The sequence below is a fragment of the Lates calcarifer genome, linkage group LG6 (assembly GCF_001640805.2).
Source record: "Lates calcarifer isolate ASB-BC8 linkage group LG6, TLL_Latcal_v3, whole genome shotgun sequence".
Classification (NCBI taxonomy): Eukaryota; Metazoa; Chordata; class Actinopteri; family Centropomidae; genus Lates; species Lates calcarifer.
Window position 1 is genome coordinate 13466272 of NC_066838.1, and position 19434 is coordinate 13485705.

The following is a 19434-nucleotide window of genomic DNA, read 5'->3' on the forward strand; positions in this document are numbered from 1 at the left end:
TTCATCCTACACTGTAGTATGACATGAGCTTTATGATAATAATAGATCATATTCATAGACACTAAACAGATAATGAGGGGGAGCAGTAGTTGTTGGTTTTCCAATAAATGATTATTGACTGACTTCAGATAATTAAATCGCATATTTTTTGAAGGGATAACAGGGTTTTTCTTTTCTTTTACTACTTTCTTTTTACAAATTTTAACATACTATTTATAAGTAAGTGATTTTTCATGTCATTAAAAGAGAGATTTCATGATTTTACATGCTCAGTAATATTAACATGGGAAAACTCAGGCTCTGTTTGCTCTGTGAATACATCTTTGTTTCTAATAGATCAACCACCAAATGGACAGTGTTATGTAATGATCTCAATCATAGTTCAAGGTTCAGTTTATTCAGCCATAAAATCATGATAAACATACTGCTCCCCTGTGATATCTTAAGGATGGAAACAATAACCTCTATCTGTTAAACTACAACAGGAAATGTTTTTGTAAATATGAGAAAATCAAACCCTGTATATTACACCTGTACATCATTTGTTTAATGTACATTTCTTCATCTTTTTCAAAGTGATTTTAGTATCATGACTGTACATTCTGCTTCTATTTATCAAGTTCTGATTTTCAGTTACAGTTAATTTTCTATACCCATATTTTATTCACTTATTTGTCCTTATTTTCTTTTTTTTTTTTTTTGCATGTGATTGGGAGATTGGTTGACCCATCATAGTTGATATTTTGATTAATTTGTGGTTTCTCATATAATGTAGACCAACCCATGTAGTAAACCTCAGGCTTTGGGGGCCGCTGGGCACCCCTTTGTCCAGGTCATAGCCCAGTGCAGTCCTAAGTGTACCTATGTCAACTAGTGCTGTTTTAAAGATCAACAATGGTCACACCAAATATTGATCTGATTATGATTGTTTCCAGTTAACTGCACTTTGTGTCTTCCCTCTGATTATGTGGGACTAGATTGTTATTCCCTCAACTCTTTTTTTCCCCAATACACACAGCTTTGTCCTCCGTGATAGACGGGGACATGCAGCAGCAGCAGCAGCAGCAGCCCTCCCCTTTAAACATGCACACACACACCCCTTTAAACACGTCACTCGCCTGGCTGGCTGGCTGGCTGGCTGGCGAGTATCTGGCGGTGTGGTGTGTGCGGTCGGACTGTGGTTGTGTTTCAGGGCTGGTCGTGTTGATAACGACACACTTAGGACGCATTTCATCGCGGAGAGATGGGAATTCTGAAGAAATGGCTCTAAAACAAATTGCCCCTACGCTGCTGGCCCTGCTCGGGTTAGTGGCCGTCGGTAATGGTAAGTTTCATCCGAGCACCTCTCCGGCTTTTGTCTCGATGTGTTTTCCTGGACTGGGCATCGCCTGTTGTCGCTCATCGCCATGGCGCTCTGTATCGGAGATTTGGCTAACCGTATCTAGCTAGCGTCGACCTCAAAAACCACAGTCGCTGTTTCGCACGAAACAAAAGTCATGCCGTCAGATAGTTTGTTGTTGATTGTGATTTTTATCGACTGGCGAAACCCGATGTGTTAATGGTCGGCACTGAACACGGAGCAAGTAGCTAAACCACAACAACAACATGGTGGGGCTGTTTGTTTCAAGGTGCTAGCTAACATTTGCTAGCTGAAGGATAACTACTGTGTGAAGTTGAACATTGTCGATAATTGTGTTTCGTCTGAGGGCCCCAAGACTGAAATAAAATCATTTTATTATGGCGTATGGACATATTATATTCCACGGTCTGCTGTCGGTGTTGGAAGTTATCTCTCGGTTGCTGTTATGCTAATGTATTTACCAAACAATCTCTTGTTTGCTTGTGTCTGCTTATCACTTGCTTGGGTACAACACCATGTAATTATAGTTGGCTGGTTAAATATGTGCAATGTGGTCAGTTACAGTTCCGTCGCATGTTGTGAGCACCGCTTTCCACAGTGCAGAGAGCAGAAAGAAGTCTCTGAATGAAGGCCTAACCTACTTTGTGCATGAAATGTGTTTTTGAGAGTAAATACTGGCAGCTCTTCCATTGGTGTCCATTTGTAAGGAGTGAAAAGGCTCCTTAGTGGCCTCCAGCAGAAAGTGAATGCTGGCATAGGGTGACAACAGCCGTGCATTCAGCCATCCCAGACAGAAGTCAGAGTTGAAGTCTGGGTTCATTGTGATGGAAATGTGGCAAGTGGGGTCTTTTGAGGCGCCAGTTATGGGGCTGCTTCAGTCTGAATCCATCCTGCTGGAGCAGCTGATACCCAGCTCCACTCCACTGTTTCAAATGAGCAGATGTTGTACTAAACTTGTTTGTGTTTGCCTCCACAGCACATCTACTCATCACTGACATTGAGCCAAACACCCAACTTTTACTTTGGGATTAATAGATTTTCCTTTGAGACATAAGCACGTCTTGTGTTACGCAAACCCCTGCTTTTTTGCGCTTCCTGTTGTCTTTGCATCTTAAGGCTGTTTTACCGTGTTGCAACTTGCAGATAAACTAAGTAATAAAAAGACAAAATGCAGTAGTGTGTGCCAGAATAAATATCCTGACTTCATTGTCATCTATTAAAGTGTATGTTGTGCTTCATACAGTTGAGTCATCCTTACAAGAATCATGAAAATATTCCTCCCCCGCTCAGTTTAGATAAGGGTGTAGTACACCAAGGTTGATCACTTCATGTGAGACATGCGGGGAAAATTATCACACCTGGGTGGCTAGTTTGTCTGACTGGGTTACTCTAACATTAACAGTGATGTGTGAGGGGAGAGTGGGGGTGGGTGTGTGTGGCCTGAGCAGATGAGGGAGGGTGATGATGGGTTTGTCCAGCTGGCGGGGTCTGTCATGTAAAGGGGCCCACAAGTCTGTCTGGAGCCATGGTTTCACGCCATATAATGGATTACACCATGCAAGAGCTGAAACCAGACAAACCTGAAAGTAGCTGTGAGCTAGAGCAGATTCCAAGGCTGTGGCAAGCGTAGTATGTTTTTGTGAGAATATGCTTTACTCATGGGTTTGATGAATCCGTCACGTGTTGTTGACTTCATAAGGATTAGGAGTCAGTGGTGTTATGGGCATTACATGCCTGCGTGACGCAGTCTGCCTGGGTGCATTGAACACAGTAGCAATGTGATATGGGCACTGTCAACCACACTGCCGTGAGGTAGGGCGCGTCCCTCTTTCTCTTTTCTTCCCACCCTCTCCATTCTCTATCGCTCTCATATAAAAGGCCTGGTGCTTTATCAGAATTTAATCTGTACTTTGTTATCTGTGGTCCCACTTCTGCTTTCACTTATTCACTGCCACCACAGGAAGCTGAGGAAAACTTTAACATTTGCCATGTGTGTTTGTTTGTTAGTTTTTTTCCCAGGTTAGAGGAAGGCCTTTGGTTAGATGAAACCTTGTTATCTCTTGAACTCTGATCTCACTTTTAGTAGCCCTTCCACATACTATCACCAGCTCTGCCAGAGTCTTGTCATTCCCTGACGTTCCTCAGTGTAAATCAAAGACAGGGCGACTAGAAACAGAGAAAAGTGCCTTCTTCTCAACTTGTTCAGAGAACTGCCTCTGGTACAGGTGCTGTTTAATGTCAAATTTGATGTTCAGGTGTAGGAAGTATGAGCTAGTCAGACTGGAGCATGTGTACACCTGCCCATTAGATCAGAGCCAAGGGAATGTACAGAGAAAGGTTGAAACTTATTGGGTTCAAAGGTGTGTGCATGTGAAGAGAAAAGAGTTTGATCAGGGGTGGGGGGTGTGGTAGTATTTCCAGCTGTCTTAAGGGAGAAAGTTGTTTTGTTTTTTTTTTCCTAAAGGTTTAGCAGCTGTCGAGGCCTGTTGTGGATAGATACATGTGTAAGGCTGCTGGATCCCTGCAGCTAAATTATGATCAATTGAAGTTGCACGTCCTCCGTATGAAATTTCATGTTACTTCCTGGCCCAAAACCTCCTCCTCCTTAGCAATTTGTGTTTACCAACAGTTTCTGTATTGTGGCACTGAGCCAGACAGGGTCAGGTCAGGTCTGGGGTGGTCTCGTTTTCCCTCCATAATGACCAGTGTTGTTAATGACCTCCGTTGGCCCAGAGGCACAGAGCCCTAATTGCTACAGCAGACAGCATAGCCTCTGACTGACCCAGCTCCCCCATTACTGATGTTGGACCACAAGGGGATTACTACCACCGCAGAGCCAGCTCACTGATCAGTTACCCACTTCTCTATGCCATTAATTTAAACAGAGCACTTTGTCTTTATTTAAAGGGTTTTTGTAGTATACGTGTTAGTGGTACAAGAACATTTGCTTTTTGTGCCAGACCCTTAAATGTTCTTGGTGATAGAGAGTTGTTATTGTCACAGTACACCCAGACAGACCCGGTAGTTACGCGAGTTCATGTCTATAGGGCTAAACCTGACACCCATCCTCCAGCACACGTCTCTTTGTTGAGGTGTTTGATTTGTTTTTTTGGCTGCTGTTGGAATGCAGATTAGACCTGCTCTGCCTCCTATTTTCTGCTGGAAGGTGTGCAGTCTACTTGTCAAGTTTTCTCCAATACTTCCCTGACAATGATTTGCTTTGATTGGTGTGGTTGGTAAGAACTTTCTTGCTTGGGGAATGTAGTGTGAGTGTATCTAACTAGTTCTTTAAGTACAGTCTAAACCACTGCCTTCTTGCCTTTTCTAGGCCTCCATGGGGACGTTACCTTAAAAAGAGAACAAATGTGTTACACTCTGCAGTCCAGTATGCAAAGTTGCTCCTTTTTTGCATAATAAATGTAATTTTATTAGGCTGGTATGATTTCAGTATTAATGTGGCAGGACCCTTTGTGACCGTTCCAGTGTTTTTTCCTACATCAGCAGTTAGGGCTGGACTATTTGATGATGATAACTGGAAGTAGTTGTTTTGGTGTCATAACATTATCTGCGAAATGCCCTGTTTGCAAAATAAAATTAGATAATCATCATTTTTTGTTTCTGCTATCATCAACATGACCTCTACAATACAGAGGTTGGTTTAAACTGGTATTTCTGATCTCTTGTCAGTGTCAATGAAAAACAGCATTACCAAAATTGCATTAAAGTGTAAATGCTTCTCTATAAAACACTTTTTAAATTTAATGAGGAAGACAAAGTCCTTGTCTGTTAAACTGTCAAATGTTATCTACACTCAAGCAAATGTACAAAAACGTGCCTAATTGGATACCATTGTTGTCAAAAAGTTGCATTTGGGGTTGTTTCTTTTAAATTTTCTCTTTTTTCTTTATTTATTAATTTATTTATTTATTTGTTTTCAGTCCCAAAACACTGCTGAGGTTTGATACTCATAGCTTTAGCCGGAGTAAAACTTAAGCAACAGTTGTGGGACAGAAAAAAAGAGTAATTGTTAAGTCTCTGGTGTGCTAATACTCAGAAGGGTTTTTAAGCTCAAGTCACATGGCTGATGCATTGGCTCACAGCAGTGCAACGTACTAGGTCATTAAAGAGGCAGCATTGACCAGTTTGGGAATTTGAGCACCAACATCAGCAGCAAGTCTGAAGTGAGCCTGTACTCACAGACAGACAGACAGACAGACAGGATGGGATGTAGCCTAGAGGGTGGTGGTTGGTAGAGATAGTAGAAGCAGCCTCAGCCCCAGAGACCTCACTTTAGAATCAGATCAGTAATCTGACCCTCAGATGCAGACAAAGGTAATGACTTTCCTCCTTCCCCTAGCATTGATTAGGACACAGTTGTGGTGTGTGCGCGTGTGTGCGCCCGTACGTGTGTGTGTGTTGCACTCACACTGTCTGGTGGCGTCTGCTTGTCTTGATCAGCTCTCAGTCTGGTATCTGTATGGATCTAATTTCAGCCAGTGCATTTTGGTAATGGTGCTCTGCTCCCAGTGCACACGCGCGGACCGACCTTCTCTGTCTGCGTCGCTTAGCCCCCCAGAAACCCACTGTGTTTGTGTAACCCCCGCTGCCCTGCACCAAGCACGCTTAGAGTATTTTCCACAGACTTTATCATCTTACCATACTTGAAAGTTCACCGCTGTTTTGACAGGGCTGCACTGCACGAGTAAGTCTGAACAACACATGTATACAGTCACGCATACACAAAACATTGTCATCAAGGTTAATGTGTGAAGCTGTTTGGAATGGGACTAGGCTGTGGTTTTTGGTTTGGTCCCAGTTAAAGCAACGCTGGTTATGGCAACAATGTTTTATTAATCCCTTCCTCACTATGTCTGCTATTTCCTGTCTCAACATGAACGGAATGATAGGAACTTCACATAGTAACAGCTCAAAGGAGAAACTTTTTTTCACCGCGTTCTCCCCTTTTTCCTCCACGGTTCCCTTTTCCTGTTATTTACCCCCTCCCGTAAGTCAAAGTCTAGACTGAGTTTTAATGATGGTCACAGCTGGTCACTTGGGTAGACCTCAATCGCAGCTGGGGGGCTCTGTAATTCCCGCTCGTTACCCCCTCTGACCCCTCCTCTCTGTATTGTCCTGCCCAATTTGGGACCAGCCCCCATCCTGTCTGGCCCGAAGCAGCCCCCCAAAACATCGGGGGTTGTTACTGCTAACCCAGGTCTATCCCCTGCGTGCCCACCCATCCCCCCTCTCTCACTGCTCCACGCTGAAGTGCGCTCCCCCACTCCACTCTCTGCTCTTTGTTCGTGCAGGGCCAGTCCAATCCCTCCTCATGTCGTCTTAATCTCCACACAAAGGACCAGTGTAAAGACCACCAATTATGTGGATACAAGAGCAGAGTTCGCTTAAAAGCCACACACACCCAGCCTCTACTCAGATCCATGTATATTTAGCCTTGATATTATTCCCTAGCCCAGCTTTGTAACACTTGTGCTCTGAATCCAGTGAAATATGCAGAGCAAACAACATGGCATTTGGATAAATGCTAGTGTGCTAGGAGTTCTTACTTGGACATTGTTTGATTTAGCTATATTCTTCTTATTTTTGAGGTCACAATTTCACATTGTGTCAACAGAGATTTTTCTACTGACGTATCCCTTTAATATCTCTGGTTGTGTTAGGTTGCAGTGGGCAGTGTTGCAAATCAATGAGCACAACTGTTTCGTGACAGCATTGGGTTTACAGGGTTTTTGCTTCAATGTGATGAATTACTTTAATTTGTAAAGTTCCAGGATTTAATTATTTTATCTATAAACCATTTCTATCTCTACTGTCATAAAATGTTCTCCATATTTGTCACTCATACTGTTGTAGCTTGTTTGTCTGGAGGCAGCCAACATATGGTATAGTCGCAAGGTAGCCTTTAACGGAAGGGAAGACATGCCACAAACCAAACTCTTGGTAGACCACAAACCATCCATGGCAGAATGAATGTGTGTGTTTTCAGCCATGTTTGGTTTCCTTCCTGAGCTTCTGTCTGTATGTCTGTGTACCATCTGTCTTACCACACACAGAGTCTTCAGGATGGATGCGCCTGTTCATTTCAGCAGATCATGGTGTTCCTATCAGCTCGCTCCTGTAAATTTATTGCAGGAACTCCTTTATAGTCTTGAGTTTGATTCTTGTGAGAAAAAATAAGGACACTTAAGTCTCTTTTACAACAGTTCACCGTAATGTGAATGTGATGTGGAGAAACCCTCTCCCTCAAAAATATGTGTATTTTTTAATGTCACGCTTACTTTGAGGATGGATTGATCAAGAATGCCTCCTGTCTGGACTCACTTGCTAAAGATTGATTTATTTCACTGAGAACCAGTAAACAGCATGTCTGCAAAAGAGGAGCCTGATGGAAGGAGGGTTTCATGTCTGAATTTGATGGATATCGAGCGCTGTCCAGCTTTTTAACTTACTGCTGTTACTCATGTCATCTGTTTTATTTAGCTGAAATATTTGCACCATTAATGCTGTAGATTAGCGTGATGTGGCACAGGGCTTGTTTTTCTCTCTTTATCAGCTCCAGCCTGCTTCACCTCTGTGTAATCTGCAGGAAATTCCATCTGCATGCGAACTTTAGCGAATTTGGACGCACTCCGCCAACAGTTCCTGCCGCTTTCCCGCTCACCTCCTGGCAAGCAAGACACACACACTCACACATGCTCACACGCAAACACCAAACAGATGAGAAATATTACTGAAACCCTGCTTCAAGTGTTCCACATTTCCAGTTAGCACTTAGTGAACAAGCATAGACACATCAGCATACACGCTATATGCAAAAAAATGCTCCCACACAAATTGCAACCTCCCAGAGTTCAGTGGAAACCACTCCTATGACACTAATGTTTGTGGTTTTGTCCACTTTGGTATTACATGCTGATGGCGCAATCAGTGTATCAGTCATTTTGAGTTTGTTTGTTTGTTTGTTTTAAACTGAACCATACTGAACAAAAGCTTCATCGTGTGACGTCTCAGTTGGTTCAAGAATGTGTTAAAATCTGCTGACACCTTTTGACAGAGAGTTGGTACAAACAAGGAAGATCAGTGAGCTCATCTGGTCAAAGAAACCCTCAGGATAAGACACAGAGGATTAGTGGAAGCTTGCCACTTTTAAAATCTTTTCTTTCCCCAGGGCCAGGCATTGTCAGTGGTCCAACCGATGCTGAGCCTCTTTTTTTTGTAGGAGAATAAGGATTGAAATTCCTCTCTGTTTTGTGTCTTCTCCTCTGTTGTTGTTGGTACGGTGGTCTTGTCTTCGCTAAGTCCACAGCGATTAGTCTTGAGTGTTCCAGCCTTTGTTTTGACCAAGGATCAGCTCTTGGCCTGTCACGCCTCACTCGCGGCCCTGTTGTCAGTCAGACAGTTTGTCATTTAACCACTGACTGGGGTTCAGTTGAGCTTAGCTGCTTCCCTCGTGTTTTTCCAATGTGAAAACTACCCCCCCCCCCCCCCCCCCATCTAACCTTGTCTGGTCCTGCTTTGCACTCTGGAAGTAGAAAACCTTGGTAGGAGCCTTCTGCGCTGACCTTACTCCAAATGAGAAGCATGTGTGCTGTGACTGAAAATCACATTTCACTCCAAATCTAATCAGATTGCAGTTTCTTGCTCTCCGGGTTGCCCAACGAACACTGGTTTTGTTTTAGATGTGGTGGATTTGTACGGACTTTCTGGCACTGACCTCATTTGAGCGAGTAGGTGGACCGTCATAGTTTTTATTACAGCGGCGGCAGGAGTTCCATTCTGTCAGCTTTAATAGGTCCCCGCGCAGGAGTGTGCTGTGTTTAATAAAACTCCTGTCTCATTAGCTTAAACAGTGGCAGCTCTCTGTGTGTCAGTGTGAGAAAGACAGAGGAGAGGCATGGAGCAGAATGCTGCATTGGGGATTTGGCAGGAGCCCTCTCCCCTTGTTGGGTTTCACTTTGTCTGTCCCACTGGGCAGGTCCATCTCCACCCTGCGTGTTTGGGTTCATCTGCAGTGAAGGATCTGATTTCAGGGCCATCAAGGCTGTCTGGTTGCTGCCGCTAAACTCCCAGCTCTGTGTCTGCATGTCACAAAATGCCTACAGCTGAATGGGACACTACACTCTCTACATCCTGTGTTGAACCTGTGGGGTTAGCTTGCCCCCTGCTGGACAAAATGGAGAAGTGAAATAGATTATGTTTTTTTTTTTTTTTTTCATCTCATGGCCTCTATTCGAGAAATTGTTATTTACTTAACTCTCTCTGTCCTTTCCCGCAGCTCTGCGTTGTAACTGCACAAACTGTGAGAAGACAGGATATGAGTGTGAGACAGATGGCGCCTGCATGGCCTCAACGTACTATATCCAGGGGAAGGAGCAACACGTACGCATCTGTATCAACCGGGACAACCTGGTTCCCCCTGGACAGCCCTTCTACTGTCTGAGTGCTGAAGGCCTGCTCAACACACATTGCTGCTATGTAGATTACTGCAACAGTATTGACCTGAAAGTCCCAGGTGAGGGTCCATCATGAATATTCTTCTTCTTTCAGTCTGACAGTAACACCGTTTCAGTCGATTGAGTTCAAAATAATCACCACTGCTTCTCTGCATCTTTTGTTTGGCATCCTAGTCCCAACAAAAGGGGGGGACTGGTCAAGCCAAGGAAGTCCCTGGGGGCCGGTGGAGCTGGTGGCGGTCATCGCAGGGCCGGTGTTCCTGCTATGTGTGCTGCTGATGGTCGGCGTGTTCCTTTTCCAGTATCACCAGAGGGCCTACAGCCACAGGCAAAGGCTGGAGGTAGAGGACCCCTCCTGTGACCATCTGTACTTGGCCAAGGACAAGACCCTGCAGGACCTCATCTATGACATGTCCACCTCTGGATCAGGCTCTGGTCAGTACATGCTACCTGATGTAATAAAGAAAAAAAGAATGTATTTTTGGAACAGTTTCTTTGCTAATGCTCTTGAAAGGACACATAGGCATCAGACTAGTTGTCCATATGTCACTCTATAAATGTACAAATGAGCATAACTAACCTAGAATCTGCTGAGAGTGCTTCCACCACTCCACATCTACAAAACAAAGTCCACAGGGAACAATGGCTAATGTGCTTAGTAAGTCTCTCAACTGCCCCCTGCAGGTTTGCCCCTGTTTGTGCAGCGGACAGTGGCCAGGACCATCGTGCTGCAGGAGATAATAGGAAAGGGTCGTTTCGGCGAAGTGTGGCGAGGGAAGTGGAGAGGAGGAGATGTGGCGGTGAAGATCTTCTCATCCAGGGAGGAGCGCTCCTGGTTCAGAGAGGCAGAGATCTACCAGACAATCATGCTGCGACACGAGAACATCCTAGGATTCATCGCAGCAGACAATAAAGGTATTTATTTGTCTTGTTGATGTTTAGAAATTCAAACTTCTCACTAATAGTTAAAGATCCGTACATTTAGTGTATTTTGATACTCCTAGATGTTAATTGTATGTTCTCTGACTCTTACTGTTTTTTGCTCTCTGTCAGACAATGGCACATGGACTCAGCTCTGGCTGGTGTCAGACTATCATGAGCACGGCTCTCTTTTTGACTACCTGAACCGCTACTCTGTCACCATCGAGGGCATGATCAAACTTGCACTGTCAGCAGCCAGCGGCTTGGCGCACCTCCACATGGAGATCCTCGGCACTCAGGGTGAGATGAAGCCGCCATGTTAAAACACAGAGAATATGATTAATAAACAAATGAACACAGCAGGAACATGACAGCGCACACATTAGTTATTTGCATTCAGCTAGCTGTTCAGCTGTTTCTGCTGCACTCTATAGGCCAGTGTAATGATGTGTTATGCGTTCTCCTGCAGGTAAGCCTGGCATTGCTCACCGTGACCTCAAGTCTAAAAATATCCTGGTTAAGAAGAACGGCATGTGTGCTATAGCCGACCTGGGTCTGGCAGTCCGCCATGAGTCCATCACAGACACAATCGATATAGCACCGAACCAGCGTGTGGGCACTAAGAGGTAAATGTTTCCATACTTATAAGCACACAAATGTAGTTATACAGTACAAATGTAGCGGGTTGTTGAAGGTCAGGTTTTATTTATCGCCTGCAATTCTCATGAAACGATCAAAACAGCAGTGAAAAGAACCTGCTAACAGATGCTGTCTGTGTCAAAACCTTTGTTGCTTGATTGTTGCTCAACGCTTTGCCAGCTTCACTTTTAAAAGTGACTTTTTGATGAGTAATGTGCGTTGCCCCTAAACATTCTAATTTGAATTCCATTAACTTTGAACTCTGCTAAATATGATCACTGAAACGGCTTAATCAGTCATATAAAAATTCTAATTTGTTACCATTGTTCACTCCTACTCTTTGTGTCCACCCCAGATATATGGCTCCAGAAGTTCTGGATGAAACCATCAACATGAAACACTTTGATTCCTTTAAGTGTGCTGACATTTACTGCGCTGGGCCTGGTGTACTGGGAGATTGCGCGTCGCTGTAATGCAGGAGGTAAGACCACCAGTGGCAGCTGATTGGGGGGGGGCAAAATGTTCTTCTTGAGAGGGAATCTATCTAATGATCAGGAGCACGAAACCATGAAACCAGAAACTGACGAGTCTTCTCCATTGTGTTCTGCAGGTATCCATGAGGAGTACCAGCTGCCCTACTATGACCTCGTGCCCTCTGACCCCTCCATAGAGGAGATGAGGAAGGTGGTGTGTGACCAGAAACTGAGGCCCAATGTGCCCAACTGGTGGCAGAGCTATGAGGTATTTCACACTATGTGTACACTAAAAAAAACAACAGCTGCTCTGACAGTTTTCTTAAAATACATTCTGTGGCTATATAGGTAGACAGACTTCTAGTCTAATTTATCTTCCTTTGTTATAGGTGTATGTCAGTGTGTTAGTTTACCGTATATCATATAAAGAGGACCAGGAGTTCCTTTAATTTTCTTAAATTCTTCAATAAAGGTACACAGGTCAGCAGTAGAAGTGTACTGTTTCTCTGAGCGCTGTCCCCTTAAACTCTGATCGATCATGTTTCCACAGTGGAGAAAAATTAGTTGTTTTAGTCTAAAACTCATTTTTCCTGTGCAGTCGCTGCGCGTTATGGGGAAGATCATGAGGGAGTGCTGGTACGCCAACGGTGCAGCCAGACTGACAGCCCTGCGCATCAAGAAGACTCTGTCTCAGCTCAGCGTGGAGGAGGACGTCAAAATGTGAGCGCCAGGCGGCAAAAAAGACGCACTGGAGACGCACAACCAGACCACACTCCCATAGGAAAACAAACACTAAAGACAGACTGCAAATGAAAACCCTGCCAGTTTTAAAGCCACACTCCAAGTTGTGACAAGGCCTACCTCACCTTTTTAGCCAAAACTACTGAGAATCACCCCTCCCCCCTCCTGACTTCTCCCCCCACCCCTCCCTTGTCTCCCCTCGATCCTTGTGTCTCCCCCCTGTTCCCTTTGACCCTCTTCTCCATGGGCCACAACACTACAGCACTACCACTGTTAATATCATCACACTCAACCTTTTTTTGTTTTCATTTCCCATGGCAGGAATTATTATTATTGTACAGTGACGGGATTTTCTTTTTCTTTTTTCTTTTTTTTTTTTTTTGAGAATTTTTACCTCTCCGAAATTGTCCCATGGATGGACTAACCTTGTCCAGAAAAGTCAAGCATGTTGTGGTTTTTAAGTTAAAAAACAATAACACTTAACTTCATATTCTGTTGGCCATGCAACATCACATTCTGTTGCTGTTAGTGTGTGAGGGAGAACGAGGCTGAAGCACTGTCTCTAATTGTGTGTATGTGTGTAAAAGGTGTCTGGACTACTAGCATGTTTTCTAAGACACTCAGATGTCCTCTGATATAGGCTGTAGTTCAGTAGACAAAAGCAGTTATTGGACATTTGGTTTAATTAAGCATGAACAGCCAGAATGTGCTTTTTAATCCCTCACTTGAAATATCCTACAAAACCGAAATTAGTTGCACTCAACTGTAGCTTCCTCATCATGTGTGAGACCCGCAGGTATCACATAACGGATGTGGTCCAGTCCTGGTGTTAGTTTGAAATGAGGCAGGGATAATGTCTGGGATGGTTTTATTTTTATTTATTTGTTGATATTTTTATTTCATATTGATGAACACTGTGAGACGAGATGTGACAAGCCAGAGTCTTGATATGAAAATTAAATGTTGTAGTTCAGTCCAAGTCTTCACCATCTTTCAGATGTTAAGATTAAGGGGTTGTTACATTCATTTAATAAGACACTCAGTTCAAATATGGATGTAGCCATAAACCCCGTCGGTGACAGGCGATGACATCGTGCACACTAAGCAAATAAGAGGCGTATGAAATGGCTTTGAAATATATTTTATGTGTTTTATGTAAAGACATCATGATGGGTGTTTTCTTTTGACTTTGACATTAGACACTACTGATGGGTACATATGATTTGTATATAAAACATGCATTTTTTTTCCTTTTATGCCACAAGCGCCAGTGTGACATTTAAACAGTGATTTTTTTATTTTTTATTTTTTTTTGCTTGAATGGTACTTTCAAAAGTCTGTTGTTTGAGCTGTTCGCATGGTTTCTAACTGTGCCAGGATATAGACTGTGTCATCTGCTGGAATTTGTTTTTCACTTGCTCCTCTCATGGCAGTTTGGTGGTACTACTGATCCCAGATAATTTTGCTGCAACTTCTGTTTTGTTTAGTTTTTTTTTTTTGTTGTTTTTTAAAAAAATGTGTAATTGTTGGAATTGCTCAATGAGTTCTTTTCAGAGCTCAATAATGCAGATCTGTTTCTACATACGTCCTCTGGGGTGACATCTCTTTCTTTCTCATTGACACTGGAATATTAAGGAGCATCATGTAAACCTCAAAAATCCTGCCAATGGCTGTTGATTTAGAAATAAAGACAACCGCTGACAGTTCACACACAGGGAACATAGAGTTAGATGTGAAAAGTAGTTCAGAGGTTTGACTTCAAAGACTGACATGCTGTAAAGTGAAACTGCACGTTTTCATTCTACTTATGTCACCTGCAGCTGGGAGGTTTTTCTGCAGACAAGACTATGAAAGTATTACACAGACATTTGTCACCATTGGGCTCTGCACTGTTATGTCCACATGGACTTTAGTTAATGTTAGTTATTACATCACTTGATCCAGAATCCATGTGTCATGTTCGTGTCCATTTTGCATGCTGTCTCAAACACTGGGTCCTCTGCACTGAGGTAGACGAAATTAAGACTTGTCTTTCCCTCTTCCTGTTTTCTTTTTGTTTTTTTTGTTTTGTTTTTGTTCGGGTTGTTGGCTGTGTACCCCAGAAATGTTGCTGCTACTGTTAACATGGGTGGAAGTTCAGCAGGCAGAGCGTAGCGGGGGGAAGGAAGGAGAGCTGGGAAGAGGAAATGGGAGACTGCTGTCAGTTGAACCAAAATTGTCAAAACACTCCTGTCCATGTTTGGTTTGTTGCCATGGGTATATGACCATCAGACATCCTGTTCATAAGTAATACTTCAAGATTTCAAAAATCATGTTGTGCAAATCTTTTCAGAATTAGTTCAAAAGTGTATATAGATGATATACAATAAATTCCTCTTTTTCTTATGTGTGACTTCAACTGTGCTGCTCATTCTAGATGTTTGTTCTGTGTTTTCAGTGTCAACAGCTGCCACAAGTTTAACACGAATACAAACAACCAGTATTTAGGATTAAAGGATTTTTTTACATTAAAAATAGGTTTTACTTCCTGTAATAATTCCTATTAATATTGACTATTGAAAGAGTAGCATTGCACTCCTGTAACACTGTCAGACTGACTGTGGACAGTTTAAAAAAGGATCAAAATCAATGCAGCAAAACCAGAGATATCCTGGCACCCACATTACCCACAATGCAACTCGACCGCCGACAGTTCAGTCAGAATTTCAGATGTGTTATCTCAGTAGCGGCTAATGTAACCTTGAGCTGCTAGCCTCAAGCAGAGATGAGGTTATAACTTCACACCACTTCCTTTTTTTTTCAGATTTTTAAACCTGTAGTTTTCAGCCTCAGCCAAAGCCTTGAGTGACATCACTTGAGGCATATATAAAGTAGTATTCCCAAAGACCTGTGAACAGAATGATGTGTAAAATCAGTGGAGTTCCCCTTAAAGCAATTCCTTCCTAAAGGACTTCCAATGTGACTGTTGTGCCACAGTCCTTGTTCAGAAATATATAAAAAGTTTATCTGAGGATGATATGAGGCTTCAGTTGTCTGTGTAAATCATATCAAGTGGGTATCATACAAAGTTAGTCTTTTAGTAGATAAATTGATTCTTTGTGCTTCCTCAGACAGTAACACAGAGGGAATTATGCATTAAAAAGTCTAACTTTGGAATATACACACTTGATTTGTTTATATAAGACTGCAGAGGCCTCATGTAAAGATAACTTTTGTATTTTGAACAAGGACTGCGCAGTTTGTCCCTCATCACTTATATTGGAAGCCCATCAGGAAGTGATCTCTATATGGCCAATATACTGATTGAAGTGAGCAAAAACTGTTTCAGTATGTGAATCTGTCCTTTATGCAGTTTTCTGTATTTCTTCGTGAGTTTCTATGATTTTTTTCCACTCCCTCAGGATCAACATCTGCTTTTCGAGCCCAGGATGTGAAATCAGTAAGTTGATCATCATCATCAGAAGTGACATCAGAAGAATGTCACTTTTTCAGATAATCTTGACTTACAGACAGCTTTCAATCACATCTTGTGGTCTTCATCAGATCATTAGTTACTTTCATGTGCAACCACCACCTGTAGTCACATGACAAGTTCCACACCTGTTACATGACGGAACCATCTCTATGACAACCTGACCAACCTGATCTCCATGATCTCCATCTGGTGGTGGTCACAAGATTTGAGTAGAACCTGAGTTCATAATATTTATTACTATTTAAGCTCAGTGTCAATACTGCTTGGATTTTTAGTTAAAGGAAAAATGAGCACATATTTAAAATGCATTTTATTTTCCTTTACAAGAAACAAAAGCAGACAAAGAAATAAGATGAAGGGGAAAGGGAGTGGGAAAGCTGTATATAAAGAGATGCAACCTCTGGCGTCCTGAAAAAAATATGTACAATTCAAAATAATATCCATACAAAACATGCCACATACAATAAAAATGATCATTATATTTATTCATATTCCCTAAAAGTATCTCTGCTGTACAGATGCAACATCTTTTTAAAAAGTAGGTGAGGTTAAAAAAAACCTTCAATTTGAGCAAACTTTATTAAATTATAAGATATGCAGAGAACTTAAATTAAGATTCAGAGAAGTTAAAAATTATTCAGGCTAAAATCCAGTGAGCGGCATAATGTCTCGTCATGGTCTTCCCTTGAAATAGAAACATACCAAAAAATATATATATCACTGCCTCGGATACTTGATCAATATCTACCACTTTAGAGAAGTTCTCCGTTATACTATGAGAGTGCAATTCATTACCAGGTTAAGTATGGGATTAACTTTGAGTATTACATAACATACATTAGGCCAAGTAACCATTTCACAAGGTTTACCAACACATTCACTTCTATAGGGAAGATATAAAAAAGCAAAAACACTAACAATATTCTAGGGAATTCAAGATTTTCCATTCAAGAGTATATTAATCCAATTGTAACCGATTAAGGGACAGGTTTTGGTAATCAACAAGCAGTAGCATAAATAAAAAGAAAAATAAACACGAACAATATTACATAAATACAAATGCTATGCACCATTGTACTGCTTTATGCAAGAAGTGATTTTCATGTCTCAATTAACGACTCTCAACGTGAATCCAAAGTTTTTTCATAATCACCTCGGCTTCTCGTCGCAAACTGACTGGAGAAGACCAGACATTTTCTCATACCTATTTTAACAAACTTGTCTCTGAGAGCTTATAGCAAAAAACACTAATAGAAAAACAGGTAAATGCAAAACACTCTGGTTCATATACATAAAGATATTAGTTTGCCATTTTACATATATTTATATTTATATACAGCTTTATCTTTGTTAAAATGATATCCAGTGGTTGATTTTTTTCTTTTTTTTCAATTTTATTTCTCTACACTTTTGACTTTATTGATTACAAAGGGGCTGGATAAAGAGTTGCTGTCCCCTAATGCATATACTATATATACAGTTTGTACAACTTTGCATTTTTAAATCATGTGAGGTCTTAGGTTAAGGGGAGGAGGAAACAAAGTAGTATGGGAAGGTGGAGTTTCAGTAAAGCTCCCTTTAAAGACTTTTTTTCATTCATCTTACATAGAAATGAAAACAAATGCCCTTTTTTCCAATAAGTCTTTCCCTGCCATCAGTCCAGCCTCGAGAGGACAGTACCAGCACTAGAAAAGCACACTACAGGGGGAGGGGAGGGGGAGTAGAAACACTGCAGGCTGTACTCAGGCAGAGGAAGACTTACTACAGTAAAGTTTTAACAACAGTCCACTAAATAATACAAAGAGGAAGAGGCATGATTCAAAGTTTTAGGTTCGAGTTGTGAGTTGCTGGGGAATTAAAAAGCATTAAATGGGACAGTAGTCATGCATCCACCGGCTGGTTTTTAACAAGCAGAACTTCAATGTATGAAGCAACAAGCAGATGTGTACTTGGTTAATTTCCTGTGATCCTAGAGCCATTCACTCACACCATCACTGTCTTAAGCAACTTAAAAAAAGGTGGATGTTATTGTGCTTTCACACAGCTAATAGCATGGTTTTGAGACGCATAAATAAAAAGTACAAAAAAAAAAAAAAAAGGAAAGAAAGAAAAAGCTACATCAATATCCAGGATGATTTGGTGGCATACAGGACACCTGCTAAGCTTCTGATTGTGATTTTAATGCAATATCTTATCAAAACTGTCATATATTTCCTCTGTATAAATAATTCATGAATAATAATTATGTTGGCTCATTATTGTAAATCATCATCAGCATAGAGTAGATAGAGCAAACCTGCTGCTTAAGATTCCCTGCTTGTCCGAGAAGGCTAAGCCCATAAAAACATTACCCCCTTTCCCCCCCGGTTCCACAGTAGCAGTTAACAGTTTTCATACAAAGCAGTCACTTCCCGCTAAATCAATGAGGTAGACTGGGTCCAACTAACCCACCTTAGGACTCCACACAGTCAGAACATCTGGTGCCTCTGGAGCCACAGATCAATAGCATCTCAAATTTTATATTAACTTACATCTTTTTTTTTTTTCTTTTTTTTTCCATCGATCATATGTAGTTCTTACACAGAGCCACATCAAGATTGTCTAGCTAGCCAATATCCGTGTTGTCTTCATTGATGACTTGATGGGAAAGTGCCTTTTCTGGGAGGTAAGGGGGAGGTGTGGTTAGGTGGGACAGGAAATAGGTCCGACTTAAAACATAAAAATGCATCATTAGTTCATTCTTAGTATTTTAAAATGGCTTTTTGTCGGAGCTCCAGGTGAGCTCTGCACTACAAGTATTGATATCAGAGGGTCAGAATCATTTGGTAGATGTTGAGGATTGTTTTCCAGCCACTGTAAGCTTATTGAGAACAGTCGAAGGGGGGGAAAAGGGTTTTGGCTGAGGAAAAGGGTGATTCACTAGTCCAAACATGAAAGTCAATCCCCGCCATCGAGCTGCTGCTGATGGAGGTGGTCGGGTTGCTTTTATTGATTAATGCTCTTCAAACCTTTGGCTACAGGTGTCGCCGCTTTAAGTCTTTCAATGACAGAGGCCAGCCTTCCTCCATCCACATCTTTCAGAACAGCTTATGCACTGGCTATGTAGGATTCAAAGGCTTTGGCGCAGGAGTGTTCTGGCACCAGTGAGAGGGAAGTTCTCCATTTTTCTTGTTTTCTCGTTAATTCATCCACTTGCGGCAATTCCAAGCTCCACAATGGCAAGGGATCTTGTGCTGATCGTCCTCAAAGTCAAACTGGTAGTCGTAAGTCAGCTGGAATTAAGAAACGCATACAGTTAAGAGGCTGAGATTTTTAAATGAACTTCAAAAACATACAAAAGGTGGTACAATTAAG

The 19434-nt window shown here is 41.9% G+C and overlaps 2 protein-coding genes across 5 annotated transcripts in view; one reads left to right on the plus strand and one right to left on the minus strand.

Moving 5' to 3' along the window:
* The first annotated feature begins 1109 nt into the window (after positions 1 to 1109).
* Positions 1110 to 14990, plus strand: acvr1ba (activin A receptor type 1Ba). The gene is given in 10 exon segments (XM_018666145.2): positions 1110 to 1324; positions 9654 to 9890; positions 10006 to 10266; positions 10516 to 10746; positions 10885 to 11052; positions 11222 to 11378; positions 11747 to 11822; positions 11824 to 11872; positions 12002 to 12132; positions 12463 to 14990. Coding segments are annotated over 10 exon segments (1500 nt in total). The 5' UTR covers positions 1110 to 1260; the 3' UTR covers positions 12589 to 14990.
* Positions 14991 to 16373: 1383 nt separating this feature from the next.
* Positions 16374 to 19434, minus strand: part of kmt2d (lysine (K)-specific methyltransferase 2D) — a 31285-nt gene continuing 28224 nt past the window's right edge. For all 4 annotated transcript variants that reach the window (XM_018665953.2, XM_018665955.2, XM_018665950.2 and 1 more), the window contains one exon: positions 16374 to 19352. In XM_018665953.2, the coding sequence (XP_018521469.1) occupies positions 19260 to 19352 (93 nt within the window). In that variant the 3' untranslated portion in view covers positions 16374 to 19259. The remainder of the gene's footprint in view (positions 19353 to 19434) is intronic.